We start from the raw sequence: 26,985 nt of genomic DNA, 5'->3' as shown, positions 1-26,985 counted from the left end.
GTGAGATCTCTGTCTCTACAAAAAATTTTAAGAAATTAGCTAGGTGTGGTGGCATCCACCTGTAGTCCTAGCTACTTGGGAGGCTGAGGTGGAAGGATCCCATGAGCCCAGGATTTGGAGCCTGCAGTGAGCTATGATCACACCACTGTGCTCCAGCCTGGATGACAGAGCAAGACCCTGTCTCTAAAAAGGAAGGCAGCACTCCACATTTGTTCTGATTTTTAAATGTTGGCAATAGCTAATTAAATTTTTTTTTTTTAATGCTGTGAGCCAAGCCAAATACAGATTCATTCAGCTTGGTTGCAGGATCGTCATCCTCCAGGACTGGCTGTGTGGGAGGGAGGAGCTGTGAGGAGAGCAGGAAAGGTAGCCTAAGGCCAGGGGAGCCAGGCCCTGTTTGCCCAGGTGCCAGCCCAGATACTCATTTGATTGTAACTGGAGCCCTGTGGAAACGGAAGCTCAGGAGTCTAAGTAATCTGCTTCTTAGCAAGCAGCTGGTGAGTGGAGTTCGAACCCAGATCACTTCCCAGATAAGGATTCTTTCCTGGGTCCCTCAGCTCTGAGTATTCTCTTTTGGCTTTTAACTTGTTCTGGAAGAATGACCACCAATCTATTTAATGTTTTCCTCCATTTAACTTTTTTTTTTCTTCAAAAGGATCCTGCAGTATTAAAAACAATACTATTTTTGCATAGACTTCTCTTTTGACAGCTTTGATTTTCCTGGTAATTTAATTTTCAGGGTGCCAGGACTTTAATTTGTTCACAGATTAAAATCTGTTTATTTGGTCCCGTAAATAAACAACAGAGGGGGTACTTGAATGTGTCTAAGATAAAATATTCTTAATTTCCTGGATAAAGAAAAGGACCAGACAAACCAGTTAATAGCGAGTAAACCAGTTGTTTTCATGAGGCATAAGATAAAACAGAGACCAGATTTTTTTTCTTCTTGAGACTATTGATTTGCCAATAGGGCAACTATTTTTGGTCTACACACATACAGTAGTTATACCTCACACTTGGTTAGGAAGGTGCCATTTTTACATAATTTTCCTTCAGAATAATTAATTCCTGATACTTTGTACTTGATTGTATGAACCAGTTTCAACATCATTCTTTTTATTTTAACTTTTATTATGGGAACTTTCAAACATATACAAAATAAACAGAATAGTGTCCTGCTTTAACAGTTATTAACTCCTGACCAATCTTGTTTCATCTCTAATGTTATCCACTTGCACCCTTACCACTCATAATTATTTTCAAGCAGATCCTAAATATCATGCTATTTCATTCATTATTTTTTGGGATACTAATTACACAGTAGGTGCCCAGTAAATGTTTGGTAAAGACAAAGCTAAATGGGAGAATAAATGTGGTAGGGTAGCTCGGAGCAGTGGGTAAGATCAGGACTTTGAGTCAGACTCCCAGTGGGTCTGCTGCTTATCTGGGTGATGTGCAGAAGCGATTGCACTCACCTGTAAAACATACGGGCACAACCTCAGGGTGCTCAGGAGGTATACAGTAGTTATACTTCACACTTCGGTAGGTCTCTAAAGGTACTGACTCTTTTAAAGTTGAAAAAGTAATAATTGCTTAATATCATCAAATAACTAGTCAATATTCAAATTTCCAGCTGCCCCATGAATTTTAAGTTTCCTTAATAGTTTGAAAGTAGAGCAAGAGAAGGTCCATACGTTGTTGATTGGTTGATACGTCTTTTAAGTTTCTCTTAATCCGTAGATCCCCCTCCTATTTCTTTGTTTTCTTGGTAGTTTATTTGTTGAAGCAATCGAGTTGTTCCTTAGCATTTCCATAGTTGGTATTTGATTGATTGCATCTCTGCAGTGTAATTGAATGTGTTTCTCTGTAATCTCTGTAAGTTAGTAATTGGATCTAGACAAGGCTTGGTCAGATTTAGGGTGCATTCCTGCATCAAGATGCCTTCCTAAGTGGGCTGTGCACTTCTTATCTAGAGGTACCCTGAGGCTCTCTGCTCGTCCATGTTACAGGTGAGTGCAATCGCTTGCTGCACATCACCCAGATAAATAGCAGACCCACTGGGAGTCTGACTCAAAGTCCCCATCTTAACCACTGCTCCCAGCTGCCCTACCACATTTTTTCTCCCATTTAGCTTTGTCTTTAACAAACATTTTTTGGGCACCCACTGTGTAATCAGTAGAGGATTGAGAAATAAATCAGACACATTTTCTGCCCTTACAGAGTAGAAGTGTAAGTAGACTCGGAATGCAATCTGAAGCGAATACTGGGAGGGTGGCAAAAATGGGGGCATGCCCAGCATGGTTTGAAGGGAAAGGCTGGAGGAGGAAACATGTAAGAGAAGCAGGTGCTTGAACTAGATTTTTGAAGGAAGATGAACGTTGACCAGGAGGTCAAAAAGGAGAGGGAAGTCATTTCAAGCAGATGGAACAGCTTAGGCAGAGGCCTGAAGGTGTGCAGTAGCTGGGTGTGTCCGCTGATCCCAGGTGGTTTGATGTTGCCTAAGATTGGGCCAGAGGACTGCCATCTCCTGTGCTGTGCTAGGGAACTGAATCTTATTCTCAAGGCAGTCAGTCACTGTTGAAGGAGTTCAAATGGGAGAATGGTGTGATCACTGCACACTTTCAACAAATCTCTCTCTTTTTTCTTTCCATATTTTGAAATAATTATAGATTCACAGGAAGTTGCACAAATGGCACAGAGAGGTCCCAGTACCCTTCCCCCAGCTTTCTCCCACGGTTACGTATTTACACAACTGTAGTAAAATATCTAAACCAGGACATTGGGCATCGGAGCAAGGTGTATAGAGTTCGTTGTCATTCTTTATCGTGCGAAAATTCATATAACCACTACCACAATCAAGATTCAAAACTATGTCATCATCCCAGATATCTCCTTGTCCCACCCCCTTACAGCCACAGCACCTCCTTTTCCCCACCATTCATAACTGCTGGCAAGTACTAATCTAGTCTGCATCTCTATACTTTTGTCTTTTCAGGAATGTTATATGCATGGAGTTATACAGGATGTGACTTTTTGAGATTGGCTTTTTTCGTTGACTGTCCTGCCCCTGAGATCCACCCAAGTTGTGGTATGTTTCAGCAGTTGCTGAGTGGTATTCCGTGGTATGGGTATACAGCAGTTAGTTTAACCATTTACCCATTGAAGGACAGGTTTGGGTTGTTTCTAGTTTAGTGCTATTAAAAATAAAGCTGCTGTGAACATTTGTGTACATATTCTCACGTGGAGTGATTTCTCTTTCTAAAGTGGCATGTGTGCAGTGGTTCGGAAGTTACAGAAATGGTGGCTGGGAGAATGCTTCTGCTGTCGCTGGTCCAAGGAGCCATGAGAAGCCCTTACCCAGGGCCCTGGGAGTGGGGGATTGAGACGGAAATAGGCAGGCCTGGGTGCCTGGAAGTGGGGCTGGTGACGGAGATCCTTGCAGGGTCCTGTGGATCCAACAGTGGGTGAGCTGATAACCAAATGCTAGTTGTTCTGTATTGTGGTATATACTGTGGCTTAAGAACTACACAGGATGGCCCTGAGAGCTGCAAGGTTCTTGATTATCAAAGAAAGATTACGTTGTTATACCAAGCTATTCTTCATAAGAATTACAGTAGGAGGCCAGGCGCGGTGGCTTACGCCTGTAATCCCAGCACTTTGGGAGGCCGAGGCAGGCGGATCATGAGGTCAGGAGATCGAGACCATCCTGGCTAACACAGTGAAACCCCATCTCTACTAAAAATACAAAAATTAGCTGGGTGTGCTGGCGGGCGCCTGTAGTCCCAGCTACTCAGGAGGCTGAGGCAGGAGAATGGCGTGAACCCGGGAGGTGGAGCTTGCAGTGAGCCGAGATCATGCCACTGCACTCCAGCCTGGGCAACAGAGCGAGACTCCGTCTCAAAAAAAAAAAAAAAGAAAGAAAAAAGAATTACAGTAGGAAAATAGAACTTTTTAAATTTTTACTATTTTTTTTTTTTTTTGAGACGGAGTCTCGCTCTGTCGCCCAGGCTGGAGTGCAATGGTGTGATCTCGGCTCACTGCAAGCTCCGCCTCCCAGTTCATGCCATTCTCCTGCCTCAGCCTCCCTAGTAGCTGGGTCTACAGGCGCCCGCCAGCACACCTGGCTAATTTTTTGTATTTTTTTAGTAGAGACGGGGTTTCACCATGTTAGCCAGGATGGTCTCCGTCTCCTGACCTCGTGATCCACCCGCCTTGGCTTCCCAAAGTGCTGGGATTACAGGTGTGAGCCACCGCACCCGGCCAGATTTTTACTATTATTATTATTATTGTTTAATATAGAGATGAAGCCTCACCATGTTGCCCAGGCTGGTCTGGAACTCTTGGGCTTAAGTGATCCTCCCACCTTCGGCCTCCCACAGTGCTGGGATTACAAGTGTGAGCCATCTTGCCCAGCTGGAAAACAGAACAATTTAATGAAAAAAATGTCGGCAGCAAGCGTTGAGACAGAGGGTGATTGTGAGAATCTGCTTTTAATCACAATAGTTAGTTGATTTAAATATCGCATGTCGTGGGTACTCTGAAGCTTTAGTGTGATTAAAGGTTCACTTGAGTCTGTGGATCACTGAATCATTGTCATCGTTAGAGGAAAAAGTGTTTTGGTAGGTTTTGGTAGGGGGAGTCAGCAAGGTGAAATGTGCAGGACTGTGTGCTGGTCCTGGCCAGCCCACGTGCAAATAGCTTCACTTTCTAAAGGGATATCAGAATGGTGCTTTGGGAGGAACTTGAATATTGTGGTGAAACACTCCTAAATTCAAATCTGAGCCATGCTGGGAATTTGGACAACTTCCTTACTGGACAACTTCCTCTAAGCCTCAGTTTCCTCATTTGCAGAGCGGGGATAGTAATATGCTCCTCACTAGTTGTTATAAGGGTGTTTATAAATTGTGTACCTCAGAGCCAGGCCCACTCTCATGCCTCTAGCCTTATCTGCCTGAAGCCCATCTTCCATACAAGTGTCAAATGATCATTCTGCAGCTTTTCATTTAACATTTTTTGTTTAATCAGTTTTTAAATGTGAAATATGTACATTTGAAAAACAGAATAGAAAGTTATAATGGGAAGAAAGTTTCTCATTTCCCACTATTTCTCTACTTGCTAGCATTGTGTATGTGCGTGTGTATGCGTGTGTGTGTGTTTACGTAGCTGGGCATTATGTGTTCTCTTCTTCAACTTGGTGTATTTCCTTTCTGTATCTTAGACATCTTTCCACATTGATACATAAAGTCCTTGCATTCTGTTGAATGGCCTTGTTGTACTTCTGTGCCATAATTTATTCAGTCCATCCACAGTGTGCATTTTAGATTACTTCTAGTTTTTTGCCTGTTACAAGAAGTGTTACAAACATGCTTGCACAAATATGTTTGGATACTTGTACACGTATTTGTCAGATACACTTAGAGAATTGTGTTTGCCAGTTTAGGATATGCAGTTAACATTTTTATTAGCCATATCTATATTCCATCCAAAAAAATGTTTTACCACTTCTCAGCTCTCACTGACGTGTATGAAAGTGCCTGTTTCCTCATGCCTCGGTCGATACTGTGAACAAACTTGAGCTCAGGTCTTGCCTCCTCCAGGAAACCTCCTTGTAGCGTTCCCTCCCAGTCTTGAGTTGCTCATAGCCTGGAAGGAAGGCAGACCCTACAAAGGCTATGACAGTGCAGCCTGGCGGGTGCTGCTGAGTGCACAAGTGGCAAGGAGGGAGCCCTGTGCTGGACGGATGGTGGCAGCACAGCCTGGGAGCTGAGGGGGAGGAACCAGCACCGGCTGGTGTGGGAAGTGGAGGCAGCAAATGCAGGGTTTAGTGTATTGCTAATGTGGTTTCATGAAGAATTCTTGAACTTCCCGATTTGTAAAACTGTTTTCTGAGCCCCAGTTGATGGTCCATTTTGTTGAAATATCATCTCAATAGAGTTGACTCATGAATAGCTAAATTACACACCTTCTCAGGTGGCCTTAAGTTTCTTTCTCTTGCTCTCACAAAGCCCAAACTTGACAGAGAAGGTGGCTTTAACAGGTTTTCACTTAGGTGACTTTTTTCTCCTGCATAATAAGGGTACCTTATTTTAATTTTTTCATTATTTTAAATCTTTTTGTTTGTTTGTTTTTGAGATGGAGTCTCGCTGTGGCCCAGGCTGGAGTGGCACGATCTCAGCTCACTGCAATCTCCACCTCCCCGTTCAAATGATTCTCCTGCGTCAGCCTCCCAAGTAGCTGGGATTACAGGCACGCACTACCACACCCAGCTAATTTTTGTATTTTTAGTAGAGATGGGGCTTCACCATGTTGGCCAGGCTGTTCTCAAACTCCTGACCTCAAGTGATCCCCCCACGTTGGCCTCCCAAAGTGCTGGGATTACAGGTGTGAGCCATCATGCCCGGACTATTTTAAATCTTGAGATGGAATTACAATTCTAAAACCTAATATGATTGAATATACTCCCCAAATTTAAAAAAGTTAACCTAATATTGTCATAGTCCAAGTATAGGTTGAAAGCAGTTATAGCAGGGAGAGTTCCAGAGTTGGTCAGCAGAGTTGAGATTGATCTGTCAGTCCCAACGTGGGCTGGGGGTCCTGAATGGGGGGGTGGCTCTGTGCCATGAGGTAGTTAAGGAATCCAGCTGGTGGGCAGCTTTCCATCTACAGCATGTGACTTCCATCTCTGGGTCTGTGACAGCTGATCCCTCAGCCAGCAGCAAGGAAGAAAGATTGGAGGGCAAGCAGCTTTCTGTGAAGAAAAGTAACAAAAGTGATCTGGAAGTTGCATACATCACTTCTACCCACATCTTATTAGTCAGAACTTGGTCATCTGGCCATACCTGGCTGCTGGGAAAGCTGCCAGGCGTCGTCTCTAGTTGGGCAGCCATTTATCTAGCAGGAAGGGGAAGGAAGGCTTCTCTTATGAAAGCGAGGAAGGGAGGGATGGATCCTGGAGCACCTCAGCGCCTGTGTCACACCTCTGATGTTTTGACAGCTTCCACAGCCCTCAGGATTGAGGCCAGACGGCTCTGCGTGGCTTCTGGGGCTCATAGTGATCTGGCCTCCTTTTCTCTCTCCAGCTTCACTCGCCCTCTACCCAGCAAGTCCCTAGTGACTTGTCACATTTCCGAATGTGCCTCCGCCTCTGCTGCTTCTCCTCCCGTTTCCCCAAATCTTCTTCACCCTACTGGGTTTAGGACCCTTGGTGTGCAGGGCCTCCTCCTGAGTGTGCGCTCACTGAGGGCAGGCGAGTGTCCTGGCATGGTACCTCACCATCCACAGCAGGTGCTCAGTACATGCTTGCAAGTAACTGTGTCGCTGGTGTGTTGACAGCATAGCAGAGGAACAGTCACCCTCCGTAAAGCAGGTGGTAGTGGGTGCCTGCCTTTTTGCTGAGTCGTCTCTAATCCTTTGCACTTGTACCCCGCTAGCCAAGCTGAGCAGTTCGCTGTGTCTGGACACAGTCAGTTTGAGCTCTGTGCCTCTACTGTCCATCTCTGGCAAAGAGTCTGAGGGCAGATGCCGCCTCCTCCATGAAGCCGTCCTTGTCTTCTGCCCCTGCCAGTGGGTAGGATCTCTTTTGCCTTTTGATTTTGTTTACATTGTGCTTATGGCCCTTACCGCACTGTGACTTGTAATATAGATAATGGACTCACTGCTCACGCTTCTCCCCCAAATAGTGAAGTACATGCTGTTTCAAGACTGGTTGCTAGCTGACTATGGCATATCTCTTGCAATACTTACCACTTTCGTGCATAAAGGCACCCCCTAAATGTTGACTGGAATTGTTTCAGCCTCTTGCAAACTGTAAATAAGCTAATCTTTAGAAAAGGATCTTCCTTTAGATATCAGTAAAATGGAGCAGCACTGTGGGGAATCAGATCAACAAAGGTTTATTGAATGCTCACGGTGCCCCAAAGACCAGCTTCCTGTCCTCCTGTCCTTGGAGTATGAGATGCCATGAGCAAGACAGACCTGCCTCACACCTCCTATAGCTTAGAGCACAGTGACCTGCCAGCCTGGAGAGCTCCCGAGTCCCCTTCTCACAGCAGTGTGGGCTAGGCAGGTGTTCCAGCTCACTCAGCCCTAGATTGCTCCCAGGTAACACGGGACTGAGACTCCTGCAGTGCGGGTTGTATGAGCAGCTGTTTGTCCAGCATCTAAGCGCTGTGGCGTCCCTGGAGTCACTGCCTGGCTGGCACGCTAACACACCTCGGCAGGAGTGGTCAGAGTGGCAGCCACACTGCAGCCACCACCCAGAGGACGGGGAGAAGACCGTGGGGCAGTGGTCACTTGGAGAAATTATTAATTTGACTCAGTTCTTTATTTAGACTTGTTATTAATCCATTTTTTCCATGTTTAAGGAAAATCCTAGCATTTGTGTTGAAATATAAATCATCACCACAAAAATCTCATTAGGTTGACGGTAAATATTAGATACTAGAACATAAAGGCAAGGGATTTGACAGAGCTGTAGAATAAATTCTGTAGTCTTAAACAGTATAGAATGTTTACCTATAGATTTTATTGTTGGCTATATAGTTTTAAAAGACCAAATAAATAGTTTAAATAGTTTTAAAAGACCAAAATAAATAGCTTGCTGACTTTTAAATAAGCATAAGCAGACACGAGCCTGGGAACCACTTGCCAATTTGTTTGCTTGTTTTCTGTATAAAATCATCCAGGCTCCTGCAGAGCAGCAGTCTCAGCCTGTGCCTCAACCACAGAAAAGCTGCTTTCTGGGCCTGCTGGCCTACACTCAGACATAGTGAATAGACTTAATAGTGTTACTATGATGGACTGTCGGTCACAGCAGAGTTCTTCATATACAGATCTCTACCCTGAAGTCCGGTGGTGATGTGGGACTCTGGGGCTGTGCCAGCTGATGCCAGCTCTGGGACCCACCTCCTGAGGCAGGAGCACGTGCTTGGGCACATGCAGCACACTGATGCCACCAGGCGTCTGACAGCCTGTCACTTTGGTGTATGAATCTTGCTTTTTGGTTCATCATTTCAACCAGAATCTATACACTGAGCAGAAGACTGGTCCGTTTGCTTCTCTTTAGGCATTCTAGAAGTGATCATTTTGAAGCAATGCCTCCGTCTCTAGTTGAGACAGCTAGGTGTAAATGGTTCCACAGGGGGCAAGCTGATGAGACGCACAGAGTGATGTAGTCTTTTCATAGCCAGTAGTAATGCATACATTCTTTTCTCCAAAGGTGGTTATTTTCTAGTCCAGCCCCTTAAAGTGTGGTCTTGCTGGGCCTCAAAATTCCTTCCTTTCATAATGGTCTGGTACCACTGAAATGTCTGCATTTTTTTGTGTCTTGCTTAAGTTCAGAACTTGGTCAGATTGACTTTATCAACTTACAGCCACATTGTCTTACATACCAATAAGTTCAGAACTCTCTTACGTGAGCTGCGTATGTACTTCTGGTAAGAATGCACGTTCATTCTGTTTTTCTTTGAAGGGATCTGAAACTTGCCCACCCTTCGGGATATTGCAGGACGCTGCATCATGAGTGACAGTAAATGTGACAGTCAGTTTTACAGTGTGCAAGTGGCAGACTCAACCTTCACTGTCCTAAAACGTTACCAGCAGCTGAAACCAATTGGCTCTGGGGCCCAAGGGATTGTTTGGTAAGTATGGTCTGTTTTAATAGCGTGGATTGAGTTTTTGCTGTAATAAAAAGTAAAACTAAAGTGTCAGGATTTAGAAACATTGATGATTAAAAAAAAAACTCTGTTATAGGTTTATGAGCTAAATTGAATCAACTGCTTGCTCTAGTTCTGTGTAGTCAGGCTGTAGGGTACAAACCCATATTCTTAGAATGCTGCAGGAATTTAAATAGGTAGCAAGTTTTCTTTTTTGTTTGTTTCTTTTTTCTTTCATTTTTTTTTCATTTCTCCTGTCATTATGATATCAGAGTAATAGGTATGACAGTGAGTTGTAACAGAAATTTGGAGTTTTATTCGTTTCTTCATCATGGCCACCTTTCCCCCTCCCCCTTTTATTCCCGATCACTCCTGTTCATTTCCAGGCGCCATCATTGCAGTGCCTTGCCATTCATTGGCAGGATGAGGCCAGTCAGTGTCATTGTCACTCCATGGATTAACCAGGAAGGGATGCTGTGTGAGGGGTTGGGCTGGCCGTCTCTTCCTTGGTGTCTCACTTCAACTGTGTGTCCAGCCCAGAACGTCAGAATCGTTAGTCTGACCCTGAACGTTAGTCTCTTGCATGGTAAGACGGTCAGCCGCCGCGGCATCACGGGCCAGCTCAAGGTAAAGCTCTTCACATGTTTCCTAGACTGCAGCTATCAGCACTTCCCACACTTTTTACCCCTTATTTTTCTGGGCAGAACTTTTTTTTTTTCTTTTTCTTTTTCTTTTTTTTGGTCAATGAAAACAGGATTACCTTTGTGCCTAAAGAAACCGTGGTGCAGTTAAACATCGCGTGTTTACAGCTGGTAGGCAGAGGAGGTTGAGGGAGAAGAAAGCTCTTTTCGATGGTCTAGTAGGGTAGTTTACATTTCCTTGTAGAGATGTTGGGTTTGGAGAATCTTTAACGATGATTTTTAACTGATCCTCTGTTGCGGAGACCTATGATCAGGGAAGCAGTTGTTTTTTTCAGCCCTGGCGGCTGAAGGCCCTGGGAGCTAAGAGGAAATTGCAGTCCAGAGCTTCTTTGAGAAGCTAAGGTGGGAAAGGGACTGTTTGGAAGGAATGCCCAGCTTGCATCTAAAGTAATGGTGATCGTAACTTCCCGATGACACGTGCCGTATCGGCCCTTAAATCCAGTGTGCCAGAAGAAGAGTTAAAGGTGGCCGGGCGCGGTGGCTCACGCCTGTAATCCCAGCACTTTGGGAGGCCGAGGTGGGCAGATCACGGGGTCAGGAGATCGAGACCATCCTGACTAACACGGTGAAACCCCGTCTCTACTAAAAATACAGAAATTAGCCAGGTGTGGTGGCGCACACCCGTAGTCCCAGCTACTCGGGAGGCTGAGGCAAGAGAATCGCTTGATCCTGGGAGATGGAGGTTGCAGTGAGCCGAGATCGCGCCACTGCACTCCAGCCTGGGCAACGGAGCAAGACTCCGTCTCAAAAAAAAAAAAAAAAAAAAGTTTTAAAGTCAGTGGAGGATGGTTCAAATTAGGAAACTTTGATGGTAATGGAAAGTTATAAGCAACAAAGCATTCTTTTGGTTTATAATCCATCTCCTATTTGGAATTAGATGATAATTTGACAGATAATTTGGTGTGTGCATGCGAGAGAGAGAGAGAAAAAGGAGAGAGGGAGCAAGAAGGGAGAAATGTCGGAGGTCTTGGGGAGTTGTTTGTGGCTATAGACAGGTAGCTGTTTTATTTATTTATTTATTTTTTTGAGACAGAGTCTCACTTTGTCACCAGGCTGGAGTGCAGTGGCGCGATCTCAGCTCACTGCAGCCTCCGCCTCCTGGGTTCAAGCAGTTCTCCTGCCTCAGCCTCCCGGTAGCTGGGACTACAGGTGCACGCCACCACACCTAGCTAATTTTTGTATTTTTAGTAGAGACAGGGTTTCCCCATGTTGGCCAGGATGGTCTCGATCTCTTGACCTCATGATCCACCCACCTTGGCCTCCCAAAGTGCTGGGATTACAGGCGTGAGCCACTGCACCCGGCCTACAGGTAGCTGTTTTAAATACGTGCTTCATTTATCCCAGCTGGCATGTCATTCACTTGCTTTTGAAGGTTGGTAGTAATGTGAATAGTGTATATTGTAGAATCACCATGAGCTCTGCCATAACCCTCACTGGTGGTGAATCGAAGGACTAGGAAGGCTCACTTGCTTCTCCCGTCTCACGGGGTGTTAGTGGTAGGCCTGGGACCAAAACAAGCTGTGGGCCTTTGGGACCTTATTGCCTGTACCACGGAGAGACTTGTTGAAGACTTTGAACCACTGATACTTTGATAGGACAAAGCCTCTGACCCAACTTCTGTTTAGAGTCTTAGTAATAATGAACAAATATTCACTAAACACCTATTAAACAATTTTCAGTTAGTTGTATTTATCTCTATAAGACAATTGTTATATTCAAGAACAGTTTCAATTTTTATAGCTATAACTGACTTTCAGTTTTATGGTATCCTTCTGTCTTCTGTTCTAATAGGGAAAGTAAACACTTTAGAAGTGATTTTCGCTTCCTTTTCCGCTTTCTCTTTTCTCTGTATCCTTCACCAGGCTGTGAGGCACCAAGTAGAACTGGGAAATAATCTAGTTACGGCACATTCCCGTTTCAAAAAAGGAAAAAAGCTTGCTTTTCCAAAAATAAGCTCAACAGTCGATTAGCTAACACTGACAAGAGGAATTGGATTTTCTATCATATTTCGTATTAAAATATTGGCATTATGTAGTTAATTGATGATCTAAAACTTCCTTTCATCACTATTGTACTTGAAAATCATCTGTCAGTGATTCTTTGGGGAGTATAGCATGCAGAATAATGGTCCCGCCTGAGATGTCCACGTCCTAATCCCTGGAATTTGTATATTTCTTTACATGGCAAAAGGAATTTAGCCGGTGTGATTACATTAATGGTCTTCAGATGGGAGGGTTATCCCAGGTTTAGTTGGGTGGGTCCTTCTTACAAAAGGGAGACAGGAGGGTCGTAGTCCGTAGTCAGAGATGTGATGGCAGAACGAAGTTTGGAGTGATGTGGGGCCACAGCCAAGCAATACAGGAAGCCTCCAACCAGCTGAGAGAGGCAGGGAGCAGACTCCCCCCAGAGCCTGCAGAAGGAGCCACGCAGCCCTGCTTACCTCTTGAGGCATAAGATGCATTTTGGACTTCTCACCTCCAGAACTGTAAGATAGTAAGTTTGTGTGGCTTTAAAGCAGTAAATTGGTGGTTATTTGTTACAATAGCAATAGGAAACTAATTCATAAGCATGTGTATTTCTACGTTTTTGAGAAATATAACAGCAACAGTGTATGGTTTATGCAACTAGTTAATCTTCTATTTAAATTAGAGCTGTATGAAGGGCAGGTGTACAGATAAACCAAAGTGCAGGTAGGGCCTGTGACCTGTACAGGATTAAGTGGAAGAGCTGGAGCCAGAAGAAAGTATTCTGGTTCCTAATTTTGAATTGTTTTTATAGTTGTCTTTGATTTGTTTATTTGTTTTTGTTCCTTTAGAAATGTTAGTAAAATTTATTAGGAAATAAGTTTTTAAATTTTAAAATATTTTATTTTATTTTTGAGACGGAGTCTTGCTCTGTCACCAGGCTGGAGTGCAGTGGCATGATCTTGGCTCACCGCAACCTCTGCCTCCCAGGTTCCAGCGATTCTCCTGCCTCAGCCTCCCGAGTAGCTGGGACTATAGGTGTGCGCCACCACGCCCAGCTAATTTTTTGTATTTTAGTAGAGATGGGGTTTCACCATGTTGGCCAGGATGGTCTCCATCTCTTGATCTCGTGATCCGCCCACCTCGGCCTCCCAAAGTGCTGGGATGGCAGGCATGAGCCACCGCGCCTGGCCTAAAATAAGTTTTAAAATATAATTTTGAAGTATTCATAAATATCAACTGTGTTATAGTACAATTAAATAATTGTAAGATTTTGAAGCTCTAGTGGAGAAAATGTGTGTACATTTCTTTCATACATATATTCAGTTTTTCTTTCTCCTTCAAAAATCTCAAGTTTGGCCAAAATAGTAAAGATTATTTGCTTTACGAAACCATTCTATGAAATGTTTAACCTTTAAAAAAGTGTTCAATATTGAGTCTGGCAGTTCTTAGAAGTAACAGTTACAGCCTTAACATGAAATAATTGGTATAGCGTGTTCCTTTTTGTGTCCTCAAGTTCTGTATAAACATGAGTACTGGCCTGTTCTTAACATGGTTTATTTTCTATTAATATAAATAAATAAAAACATAACAATGTTCAGAACAAAATTTCTGTGATAAAGGAGACATGGTTTGAGGCACAGGATGGCTGTAATTCAGGAGACTTGAGTTCTGAGTCCAGCTCTTTTCCTCAGCGAAGAGTTCTTTGTGACCAGGGCAAATCAGTTTCTTTATGGGCCTCAATATTTTCACCTGTAAAATGAGTGGTTTGGAACTTCTCATTTAAGATGGTGGCCCGAACACCTGTACAAAGATAAGAGGGCAGTAATAAGTGGAAGACAGTTTTAACAAATTTATGAAATATAGAAAGTAGCTTGAATCTTGTGATACAGATAAAACAGCAGATAAAGTGAGAATAAGTAGCTGAAGTATGTGCGTAAGGAAGAGAACCTAGCTATAGTAAAACTACAGAGGATGTGGGCATAGAGATGACAATGAAGAGATGAAATGAGTGGCTAAAACTAGGGCTGTTAATTAAAAGTGTGCCTGTGAAACAGCTGTGCCAGTGTTCTGCCAACATTCCCACTGCCCCCCATGCTCAGCATTTTCCCCTAGAGAGCTAGTAAGTTAGTGAGGAGTTACTAGGTCAGGATCTGGGGAATCACAGAAGCCTAGTGAGGGGAGCTTCAGCATGTGGGGCTGTCTTTCCCTTGGGGGCATTTGAAAATTCTGGAAGGGGCTGCTGAGAGAGTGTTTTGGACTGCCCTGTGGCTAGGAGACAGGGATTAGAGTCCAGGGCCCTCTAATATTGCGTGGCAAACTTCTTTTACTTGTGTTGGGACCAATAAAAGGCTGCTTCCTAGAAGTAAAGGTAACTCAGAGATTGGCCCTTATAGGCACTGCCACTCAGCTTCAGATTATCATCTCATTTGCTGAACTTGTATGGGGGTAAACAAAAATTGCTAGTGCCCCCAGGTACCTGGTAGAAATAAATTTAAATTCTTTGTGGAGAAAGACAGCATCATATTAGATAAAATTATTTCTAGATAGCAAACAGTTTTATACATGCAAGGCCCAGTCTAGGCACACAAGGAGATATGACAACATGAATAAAATCCTGCAGAAACAGCAGACAAAAGAAACAGATCCATAGGAGATATTGGCATTATTAGATCCACATTTTTAAATAGCTATGATATTACGTTCAGGGTGATAAAGGCAAGATTAAAAGTTTTGGTGGAGAAATGAAAACTTCTTCTAAGAGGAATAAATCAAAATTCTAGAAGTAAAAACTATAGTAATTGAATTATGAATGTAATGTGTGTAACAGCATGCTAGATATAACTGAAGAGAGATTTAGTGACCTGGAGGAGAGGTCAGCAAAAAGTATCCAGAATGAAAGCTGCAGAGGCAAAAATGGTAGAAGAGCCCAAAAGAGAGAAGGTGTTAGTTTTCTATTGCTGCATAACGCATTAACACAAACTTAGTTGTTTAAAACAACACCTATTGATTATCTCATAGTTCTATAGTCAGAAACCTGGGTGGGTTTGCCTGGGTTCTTTGCCCAGCATCTCACAAAGCTGAAGTCAAGATTTCGACTGGGCTGGGCTCAGCTCACAGATGGAGGTTCTGGAAGGGTATCTGCTTCCAAGCTCCTTCAGGCTGTTGGCAGAGTCTAGTTCCTTACAGCTTTAGGTCTGTGGTTCCCAATCTCTTGATCTCTTTCAGTCAGGCGCTGCTGTCTGCTCCCAGAGGCTGCATGTTTTCCTTCTCAAGTGACCTCCTCCATCTTCAAGGCAGCAGTGGCATGCCCAGTCCTTCCCATACTCACATCTCCCTGACTTTCCACCCTTTCCATGAGCCAGAGCGAACTCTGCCTTTAAAGGGCTCTCGTGATAAGAATAGGCCCACCTGGATAATCTGCGTTTTGTTAAATTAATGAGTACGTTTAGCCCTTTTGCAAGATGCAGGGTCAGTATATGTACCCCTCCCCACGCAAAATTGCATATTTATATACTAGCAGCATATAGAAAATGAAAATTTGAAAAGGATACCACTTAAAATAGGATAAAAACTTTTAAATTATCATATCTGGAGGAAAAATCTAACAATATGAAAGACGTATACAAAAAGCTAAAAAAATTAGAAAAAATAGAGAAAACTGAAATCGTGGTGGGATGTCTGATTTTCATGAGTTAGAATATTTAATACCATGAAGGTCATTTTTCAGACTTGTCTAGAGTGATTGCAATCAAATCTCAGTCGTCTTAAAAAACAAAGAAATGAACAAACTGATTTTAAAATTTATATGTAAAAATAATAACCCTACAATGGTCAAGACACCCATTAAGAAGGGAGGAACACTCCCTCTGCCAGATGTGAAGACTTACCAGAAAACTGGTGATCAAGATGGTGTCGTGTGGTGCAAGGAGAAACAGTGGACTAACCTTGAAACAGAGTCATGCATGTGTGGGCTTCTGACTTATGGCAGTGGTGGCCTTGTGGAGCAATGAGGAAAGGATAGTCTTTTAAATAAATGGACATAGGAATGTTCATATAGAAAAAAGTGAAATTTGACCCCAAACTCATATTATACACAAAAATGAACGTCAGTTGAATTGCTGTAAGTATATAAGGCAAGCCAGTAAAGCTATTTGAACATAATATAGGAGAATGTCTTCATGATCTTTGGGGTAGGGAAGGACTCCTTTAAACACAACATAAAAAAACATTTATCTGCTGGATGTGGTGGCTCATGCCTATAATTCCAGCACTTTGGGAGGCCAAGGTGGGAGGATCGCTTGAGGCCAGGAGTTCAAGACCAGCCTGGCCAACATAATGAGACTCTCCCCATCTCCACTTTTTAAAAAAAAAAAAGTTATCATAGAAGATTGATAAATTTTGTATTAAAATTAAGAAATGTTGTTTATTTTAAAAAACCAAGATCAAGAAACTGAAAAGATAAGCATAGATGTGAGAAGATATATGACTGAAAAAAAATCTCTTGTTCAGAATATGTAAAGAACAACAGTCAAGAAGATTATAAAGATAGACAAACAAATAGTCAATAGGTTGTCACAGGAGGATACCCAAATAACCTATAAACAGGAAAAGTGCTCAATGCCGATATTCATCAAGATAGTGCAATTTAAAACTGCGACGAAATACCATTCCACACTCAGCAGAATGGTTAGAAACTAAGCTGTTGGTGATACCAAGTGCTGGTGAGGATGTGGAACCACCCAGAGGCAGCTCTCAGATGTGACCCCTCGTGCACTGGAACCACCCAGAGGCAGCTCTCAGATGTGACCCCTCGTGCACTGCTGGCAGCTGTACAAATTTGTAGAACCGCTTTGGCAAAGAGTTTGACATTATCTACTGAAATACAACGGATACGTTCCCACTCTTAGTTGTCTGCTCATCAGAAACACATGCATAGGGGATCCGGAGCTGCGTACAGGAATGGTGATGACTGTGTGTTCTGTAATAGATTGAAAACTAAAAACAACTGAAATATCTATCAACGTAATGTGATATAGTTATACAAAGGAATCTTATAGCAATGATGGAAGGAGTTATAGCTACATACAGCAACAATGGATGAGTCCCATAATATTGAGCCACAGAAGTCAGACACAGAAGATTTCAAAAAACAGGCAAAAATAAACTGGGAGCTCCAGGGTGCATGCTTTAGCTGGTAAAGCAAGAAAGTGATTATTGTACATGTCAAAGCAGTTATCACTGGTGGACAGGAGGGACAGTAATTAGTTGGGGGTGTGAGAAGCTTTTGGGATACAGAGAGAACATGACTGATAAATCATTGAGCTGGGAAACAAAAAAAGAAGCAAAGGAATCAGTACAGTATCGGGCATAAGCCTCCTCACTGTCAGCACTCAGTGTGGAAATCAGTGGAAAAGTGCCTTCAAAGTTCTCACAGAAAATTGATTTTAAACTCAGAAAACTTATTATCAATCAAGGGTGGGGGCAGAGCAATACCATCTATCTTCCATGCACCTTTTCTGAGGAAATTCCTTGAGGATGTACTCCAGCAAGAGAGGCAACACGAGAGCGTAATGCAGGAAGCAGTGGGGACTGTGAAAAGAAATCCCAGGATGGTGGCTGCATGGCAGGTCTTAAGGAAGCTGCAAGAAGAGTGTCTGCAAATCGTGTGGAGGAGATGCCAGACAACAGTAATGTAAGAAGCTAGGAAGTGCCAGTGATAGGCTAAAGAGTGTCTGCAAATCATGTGGAGTAGATGCCACACAACAGATAATGTGAGAAGCTAGGATGTGTCAGTGATAGGCTAAAACTGGCATTTTTTATTAGTAAAAACTAGTAAATAATAATCTAGAATGTAATAAAATAATCTATTATTTATTAGAAATGTGTGGGGAAAACTAGAAAAAATCATGGTCTAATTAGGAAACAAATAAAGAGGACATGATGTTTGAGCAGTTGATGAAATATAAGAGAATCCTCTGTCCTTGATCCTGGAAATAGTCTCACCCTCTTATGAGTGGCAGCAAGAGCCATGTGATCTTTAGAAAATGAAATGTAATCCCAACTCTGGCCGTTAGTGATATTTACATTTGTACACATACACACCTACACTCCATGTATTGATTTTCAACTTCTAGAAACATCCTAAAAAAGAAATACAGAAGACTTAGTTATGAATATATGATAAATGGAGGAGAAAGGGATGGAACGGTCTCATTTTACATAAGCAGAAGTCAAGACGTTCCCTTCAGAGTTGAAGAAGCGTGAAGATTAGGGCTGTTACTTAAAGACGTAACCAGGGAAAACCCAAAAAGCAGAACAACAAAAAAAATAGGAGGTGTTGGGGATTGGGGATTTCAAGGAAGTGGCCAAATACTCAGTTTTCATAATGGGGAGTAGGTAGATCATTTCTAAAGCTGATAAATGAAGAGATAGTGATAAAAATGTATTCTTTGAGTGACCACAATAACCACAACCAGGAATAACTGAAGGTAGTTCCTCATGGAGCTGAGCTACAAGTGGGGAAGCTTATGCCCACTTAGATGCTTAGACTTGGTCCATTTGCCTTGTTTTAGCCAAAAACTTTTTTAAAATGACAAATAAAAATTGTATATATTTATCATGTCCAGCATATTGTTCTGAAATATGTATACATTATGGACTAGCTAAATTGAGCGAATTAACATATGCATCACCTCACATACTTTTTAAAAGTTTCTGATGAGAACAAATCTACTCTCATCAATTTTCAAGAATACAATACATTGTTATTAACTGCAGTCACCATATCTCACAGTAGACCTCCTGACCTTATTCCTCCTATCTAACTGAAATTTTGGACAAAAACTTTTGATACCAAAAAAGTGTGTCTGTTTTCAAATTCTTTTTTTCTTTTTCTTTTTTTTTTTTTTTTTTTTTTTTTTTGAGACCCTGGGCAACAGGGTCTCAGTCTGTCACCCAGGCTGGGGTGCAGTGGAGGGATCAGTGCTCACTGCAGTCTCGACCCCCGGCTCAAGCAATCCTCCCACCTCAGTCCCCTGAGTAACTGGGTCTACAGACATGCACCACCACACTCAGCTAATCTTTGTATTTTTTGTACAGACAAGGTTTCACTATATTGCCCAGGCTGGTCTCGAACTCCTGGGCTCAAGCGATCTGCCTGCCTTGGCCTCCCAAAGTGCTGGGAATACAGGCATGAGCCACCACACCTGGCCTATTTTCAAATTCTTCAGTCTGAGAAGTATATAAGTATAAATACATACATGGCTACATGTATGTCAATGACTTGTTTCACAAGTGGATATATCCTTCTCATTTTATAATTCATATAAATGGTGCAATTTGCGTATGAACCTGTGGATTTACATATATATATAGACAGACACATAATATGAACTGAATTAAAGTAAGGTAGCTTCTTAACCAAATGCTACAGCAGATAGCCTTCAACTTTAAAACAGATTGAATTAGGTTCGAGTTTGGCAAAAGCATTAATAGAAGAGAATAAATGTAAACAGTGTTATAAACTCAATGGAATAAAGAAATAGAAACAATATTTAAATCAGTGCTTAGGTTCTCAGGTGGCCTTTAGTAGCTGTTAGCCCTCATGAGTAGCCCAGAGGTGATAATACAAATGATACTATTTAGTACCAGTTTGAAACCTAAAAATGTGCAATCAGGCTACTTGATTCTTCATGTCTATTTTCTGGAGGAAGATGAACAGAATTTCAACAGGAAACGAGATGCTGGAAACACAGCCTGTAGATTTTATTCTTACTATAGTAGTAGGAGGAGATAGTTCTAAAAGAACTTTATATAGCAGTTGCTTACGTTAGAGATTTTGTATCTTGAACATTTACCATGAGCTGAAATTTTGGCTTCTTTTCTTTTTAGATACTGTTATTTGTGAAAAAAACACAGTGACTCAAAATTTAGATTTATTCTCCTCATGAACTCAACCATTTCCTCTACTGTGATATTCCAAAATATACACATTTTAAGACAGGAAACAGTGACTTTGTTTCCAACTTCTTGTCGTGTTTAAACTGAAGATTTCATTTCTTGACTGGTTTTATGCACTCTATATTAAATTACCTGGTTTTGAATGTAATCTAAACTATGAAACCTTGGTGTGTGAAGGATTGCTGAACCCCATCTTAACTGTGGCTGAAATGTGTCTCTGCAAAGGAGTTAGTCCATGCTGCAGTCTTAGCCAGCTCACTCTGCTCTTCATATGTGCAAGTACCTTGAATGAAATAAGCAGATTTTTCCTTGTTACTTATTAAAAAGATAATATATTCAATGTATATTCTGGCATTGCTCTATTTTCCAAAACCATTCTAATGGATTGTGCATTATATTTCCTAATTCTAGTGCTGCATTTGATACAGTTCTTGGGATAAATGTTGCAGTCAAGAAACTAAGCCGTCCTTTTCAGAACCAAACTCATGCAAAGAGAGCTTATCGTGAACTCGTCCTCTTAAAATGTGTCAATCATAAAAATGTAAGTTATGTATGTATTTTGTCTGTGTGCTTCCATATTGTCAATAATGTGGCAATCTTCAGGGTTTTCTGGAGATACATTGAGTTCAGACCTAGGATAAGCTAAGAATAAAAATGGCTATTAACATAGGTTTTTTGTTTTTTGTTTTTTTGTTTTTTTGTCGCCCAGGCTGGAATGCAGTGGCGCAGTCTCGGCTCTCTGCAAGCTCTGCCCCCTGGGTTCATGCCATTCTCTTGCCTCAGCCTCCCGAGTAGCTGGGACTACAGGTGCCTGCCACCACGCCCGGCTAATTTTTTGTATTTTTAGTAGAGACGGGGTTTCACCGTGTTAGTCAGGATGGTCTTGATCTCCTGGCCCCATGATCCACCTGCCTTGGCCTTCCAAAGTGCTGGGATTACAGGCGTGAGCCACCATGCCCGGCCTATTTTTTATTGATAACATTCTTTTTTTTTTTTTTTTTGGAGACGGAGTCTCGCTCTGTCGCCCAGGCTGGAGTGCAGTGGCACAATCTCGGCTCATTGCAAGCTCCGCCTCCCGGGTTCATGCCATTTTCCTGCCTCAGCCTCCTGAGTAGCTGGGACTAGAGGCGCCCGCCACCACGCCCGGCTAATTTTTTGTATTTTTAGTAGAGACGGGGTTTCACCGTGTTAGTCAGGATGGTCTTGATCTCCTGGCCCCATGATCCACCTGCCTTGGCCTTCCAAAGTGCTGGGATTACAGGCGTGAGCCACCATGCCCGGCCTATTTTTTATTGATAACATTCTTTTTTTTTTTTTTTTTGGAGACGGAGTCTCGCTCTGTCGCCCAGGCTGGAGTGCAGTGGCACAATCTCGGCTCATTGCAAGCTCCGCCTCCCGGGTTCATGCCATTTTCCTGCCTCAGCCTCCTGAGTAGCTGGGACTAGAGGCGCCCGCCACCACGCCCGGCTAATTTTTTGTATTTTTAGGAGAGACAGGGTTTCACCGTGTTAGCCGGGATGGTCTCGATCTCCTGACCTCATGGTCCGCCAGCCTCAGCCTCCCAAAGTGCTGGGATTACAGGCGTGAGCCACTGCGCCCGGCTGATAAAATTCTTAATAAACATTGAGGAAATCAAAGCTAGAAAGAGGCATCATTATGGTGCATAGGAATTTAGGTCACTTAACCAAAATAGGAATATCAATTGATACTCTGTTTCTATAAAATAGGAACAGTATTGATCTAACAAATTGAGAAACAACTGAATATTTTGTGGAAAGATGTTGTTCTATAAGTAGCTTTTTACCTTGTATATGACACACCAGTTTCAAATACACGTTATTAGATGATGTTACATTTAGAGTAGCTATTCTTGGAAGCTCCACAGAAATCAAAGCACTAAATTTTACGGAGAAATAATGTTTCTAGAAAATGAAGTTGGACTCAATCAAGCACATTGTATGTTCTCCTAGTGGTCGCTGAGCATTATGTTGATAACCTTGCCATGTTATAAAATTACAAAATGTTGGCCGGGTGCAGTGGCTCACGCCTGTAATCCCAGCACTTTAGGAGGCCGAGGCGGGTGGATCATGACGTCAGGAGATAGAGACCATCCTGGCTAACATGGTGAAACCCCATCTCTACTAAAAAGTACAAAAAATTAGGGAGGGTGAGGTGGGAGAATGGCATGAACCCGGGAGGCAGAGCTTGCAGTGAGCTGAGATAGCACCACTGCACTCCAGCCTGGGCGACAGAGCGAGACTCCGTCTCAAAATAAATAAATAAATAAATAAAATATAAAACGTTAAATCTGGTTTTTTTTTTGTTTTGTTTTTTTGAGACAGGGTCTAATTTTGTCACCCAGGTTGTGATTCTCCCACCTCAGCCCCCCAAGTAGCTGGGACCATAGGCGTGTGCCACCATGCTTGGCAATTTTTAAAATTGTTTGTAGAGGTGGGGTCTTACCACATTGTCTAGGCTGATCTTAAACTCCTGAGCTTCCTCCTTTTGAGTCTGTGGCTTGAGTTGGTTTAAATTTCTCTAATGCATGCTTTATTTTACTTTTTTTTTTTTTTTTTTGAGACGGAGTCTCGCTCTGTCGCCCAACCTGGAGGGCAGTGGCGTGATCTCAGCTCACTGCAAGCTCCGCCTCCCAGGTTCACGCCATTCTCCTGCCTCAGCCTCCCGAGTAGCTGGGACTACAGGCGCCTGCCACCACACCCAGCTAATTTTTTGTGTTTTTAGTAGAGACGGGGGTTTCACCATGTTAGCCAGGATGGTCTCGATCTCCTGACCTCGTGATCTGCCTGCCTGGGCGTCCTAAAGTGCTGGGATTACAGGCGTGAGCCACCGCACCCAGACTTACTTTACTTACTTATTTAAAAATTTTTTTCAGGTTACAAAAAATATATATTATTTTTAAAAATTCAAACAATATAAAAAAGTAAAAACTCCTGAATACCACCACCCACAGATTACTAGCATTAACAGTTTGGTGAGCATTCTTATGCATACATGTGCACAAGTACATAAACAAGATTAATCGTGTTATTCTTCATCCTGCTTTTCTCCTCATGCAATGTTGGTAGACCTCATATACTTTAATGAACATAGATATGAGCCAGTTTTTAAATGGTTGCATAGCACAGATGCACAGTAATTTATTTAAGAGACTGCCAGCCTCCTGTTGTTGGATAGATTGTTTTGTTTCTCACTGTTATAAGCAGTGCTGCAATGAACATTCTAACACCTGAGTTTTTGCATACTCGTCCAGGTGAATTTCTTGGCCAACATTGTCAGGTCAGAGTACACACACTTCTAGTTTAAAATATACTGACAAATTGACCTCAAGGAAGACTATTACTTTGATATTTTCATTAAGAGTATTTGAGAAGCTGGGCATGGTCACTTACACCTGTAATCCCAGCTACTTGGGCTGAGGCAGGAGGGTCGCTTGAAGCCAGGAGTTTAAGGCACACCTGGGCAACAAAACAAGACCCCATCTCCTAAAAAAAAAGTATCAGCCGGGCGCTGTGGCTCACACCTGTAATCCCAACACTTTGGGAGGCCAAGGCAGGTGGATCACCTGAGTCATGAGTTTAAGACCACGTTGGTTGGCCAACGTGGTGAAACCCCGTCTCTACTAAAAATACAAAAATTAGCTGGGCGTAGTGGTGGGCGCCTGTAATCCCAGCTCATTGGGAGGCTGAGGCAGGAGAATCACTTGAACCCAGGAAGCGTAGGTTGCAGTGAGCCAAGATTGCACCATTGCACTCCAGCCTGGGGGACAAGAATGAAACTCCATCTCAAAAAAAAAAAAAAAAAGTGTCTGAGAACGTCTGTTACTTCAGAATTCCCCAGCACTACATACTGTTGATTTTTTTTGTTTTGCTTTTGCCAATTTGATAAATAAATGATATTTTATTTTTATTTGTGAGGTTGTTATTTATTTTTATGTGTTTTGGTAATTTAATTTTTATGGCCTTTATCCATTTTTCTTTTGGACTGCTGGTCTCTTCTGCATTTGTAGGAGGGTTTTTTTTTTAAATATTAAAACTATTGCCCTTTACTTTTTTTTTTCCATTTGACATTATTTATGTTGTTGACATACTGATTTTTTATCACCCATTTTTTGTTTCATTTTAATGTAATCAGATCTCTTAGGTTTCCTGTCATGTTTAGAAAAGATTTTCTACACTAGGATTATATAAATGTTTATCTATATTCTGATGTTTTATTTCATGTTTTAGATTTAAGTCTTTGTTCCATTTAGAGTTTTTCTTGGTATAAAGATTGAAATATGGATGCAGTTTTATTTTTGTCCTTAGCTAACCAATCACCCCAATCCTGTATAATGGATAATTCATCTTTCCCTCAGTCATCTGGAATGACTGAGGTTATGTGTTTGGTGCCTAAGCCGTGGGACTCGCTGTTTACACCATGGGGTGGGTACTGGTTCGTTCCCGCACTGCCATAAAGAGATACCCAAGACAGTGTAACTTATAAAGCAAAGCGGTTTAAATAACTCATAGTTGCGCATGGTGTGGGAGACCTCAGGAAACTTGCAATCATGGCGGAAGACGAAAGGGAGGCAGGCACCTTCTTCACAAGGCGGCAGGAGAGAGAAAAGTAAAGAGCAAAGTGGGCAGTGCTCCTTAGAAAACCATCAGGTCTCCTGAGAACTCACTCACTGTCACAAGAACAGCACGGGGGAAACCGCCCCCATGATCCAGTCACCTCCCACCAGGTCTCTCCCTAGACACGTGGGGATTATGGGGATTACAATTCAAGATGAGATTTGGGTGGGGACACAGCCAAATCATGTCAGGGTGCCAGGATGGAGGCCTGCCGCAGGATCAGCTCTTTAACCCTCTTTAGGTAAAAATATGATGCTACGAGGCCTTTCACTTTATCACACCAAAAATAAGAGCTTAGCCTTCATATTTCAAAACTTTTTAGAAATTTGTGCGTAGTATTTAAGTTTTCAGAGTTAACATACTGCTTTATTTAGTGTCTTTTTACCCGTAAATTCTACTTTTTTATGTTCAAAAAGACATTATGTGTTTAAATTCTGTAATAATTAAGTTACTAGGGACACATAAAAGTGATTTGATTAAAAGTGCATCTTTCCTTTAATTGATGTTTAACTTTTCTCAAATGCCATGTAATTGGTAAAAGCAGTAATAATAAGAAGTACTGAATTCTGCTGTGATTTTTTTTCCCATCTTAATGCATTTCAATATTAAACTTAATTTTTGTAATCAAGTAATCTGACATATTGAAGTATAATTAATTTTCTCTTTTCAGATAATTAGTTTGTTAAATGTGTTTACACCACAAAAAACTCTAGAAGAATTTCAAGATGTGTAAGTATCATTTTTATTCAGTAATGCACTGTACATCAAAGAATGAACATCTAGAAAAGACAGCAACTGCTTTTTATACTTAGGAAATGTAGGTGGCAATACATTTTGTGACATCACAGATAACTTTCTCTGTTGCAGAGAAATATTTAGAAAATTTGATGGTAATATTTAATTATTTGTACCAGATGGGTTTTCATCTTCATAACAGATAAAGGATGACTGGAAAGAATTCTTCAGAGCAGACCAGGATCACTAATGTGTTTCGCTGAACTATAAAATGTTTTTCTCAAATCCCTGATAGCCGGGATTTTAGGGTTCAGGAGTTTATGAGTATTACTTGAAATGATTAAGTCACTAATTCTATTTAAGATTCTGTATTTCTGGAATCTTAAGTAGAATCATCTTACTAACAGTGAAATGAAGTATTAATCTATTGAGAGGCATAATGCCCAACTTCATCCTGAATTTATTGGTGTGTTCAGTCATTAACAAATACCTGATTGCCCTCTGTGTGCTGGGTACTCTCTGGGACTTGGCATACCTGGCTTCCCTGGAGCCTGTCAGGGAAGATAGACAGGCAACATGATAAATGAGGAAAGCATGTAGTCCATTAGAATGTGCTAGGTGCTGTGGACAAAGGGTGGAGCTGGGTCAGGGGATCAAAAGTGCTGAGGGTTGGGCTTGAGGCTGCAGTTTTAAATAAGGTGGCTGGGGAAAGACCTCCATGAGTTGGTGACATGCGAAGAAAGCCTTGAAGGAGATAAAGAAGTTGGTCTGGCTGGGTGTGGTGGTTCACGCCTGTAATCCCAGCACTTTGGGAGGCCGAGGCGGGTGGATCACGAGGTCAGGAGATCGAGACCATCCTGGCTAACACAGTGAAACCCCATCTCTACTAAAAATACAAAAAATTAGCTGGGTGTGGTGGCGGGGGCCTGTAGTCCCAGCTACTCAGGAGGCTGAGGCAGGAGAATGGCGTGAACCCGGGAGGTGGAGCTTGCAGTGAGCCAAGATTGCACCACTTCACTCCAGCCTGGGTGACAGAGCGAGACTCCGTCTCAAAAAAAAAAGAAAAAGAATTTGGTGCCGCAGATACTTTGGGGGCAAGTAGAATGGAGATAGAAGGAACAGACAGCGCTCAGGACAGCAGTGGATGCCCGCCTGGTGTTTTCCAAGACCATCAAGAGGTGGCGTGGCTAGAGATGAGGGAGCAGGGGAAGAGAAGAGGGTGAACACCACAAGCCTCTAGGCCATTGTAAGGATGTCTTTTGCTCTAAGGCAAGTCAGAGTAAGAGTCTTAGCAGAGCAGTGAGCTCACCTGCCTTCAGTTTGAAAAGCGTAACTC

At 42.3% G+C, this 26,985-nt stretch overlaps 1 protein-coding gene across 11 annotated transcripts in view; it reads left to right on the top strand.

Moving 5' to 3' along the window:
* The window catches only part of MAPK9 (mitogen-activated protein kinase 9), a 64,868-nt gene that overhangs the window by 2,019 nt on the left and 35,864 nt on the right, over positions 1 to 26,985 (top strand). For 5 of the 11 annotated variants that reach the window (XM_055386514.2, XM_004043144.5, XM_019028118.4 and 2 more), the window contains exons 2-4: positions 9,470 to 9,638; positions 20,692 to 20,821; positions 25,585 to 25,643. In XM_055386514.2, the coding sequence (XP_055242489.1) occupies positions 9,517 to 9,638; positions 20,692 to 20,821; positions 25,585 to 25,643 (311 nt within the window). In that variant the 5' untranslated portion in view covers positions 9,470 to 9,516. Of the gene's footprint in view, positions 1 to 2,995; positions 3,089 to 7,430; positions 7,568 to 9,469; positions 9,639 to 10,102; positions 10,281 to 20,691; positions 20,822 to 25,584; positions 25,644 to 26,985 lie in introns of those variants that run through there. The other 6 variants (XM_031011173.3, XM_031011177.3, XM_031011174.3 and 3 more) reach the window with 3 other exon arrangements.

The sequence above is a fragment of the Gorilla gorilla genome, chromosome 4 (assembly GCF_029281585.2).
Source record: "Gorilla gorilla gorilla isolate KB3781 chromosome 4, NHGRI_mGorGor1-v2.1_pri, whole genome shotgun sequence".
NCBI lineage: Eukaryota > Metazoa > Chordata > Mammalia > Primates > Hominidae > Gorilla > Gorilla gorilla.
Note: the sequence above shows the minus strand (reverse complement) of the source record. Positions and strands in the feature narration are given on the sequence as shown.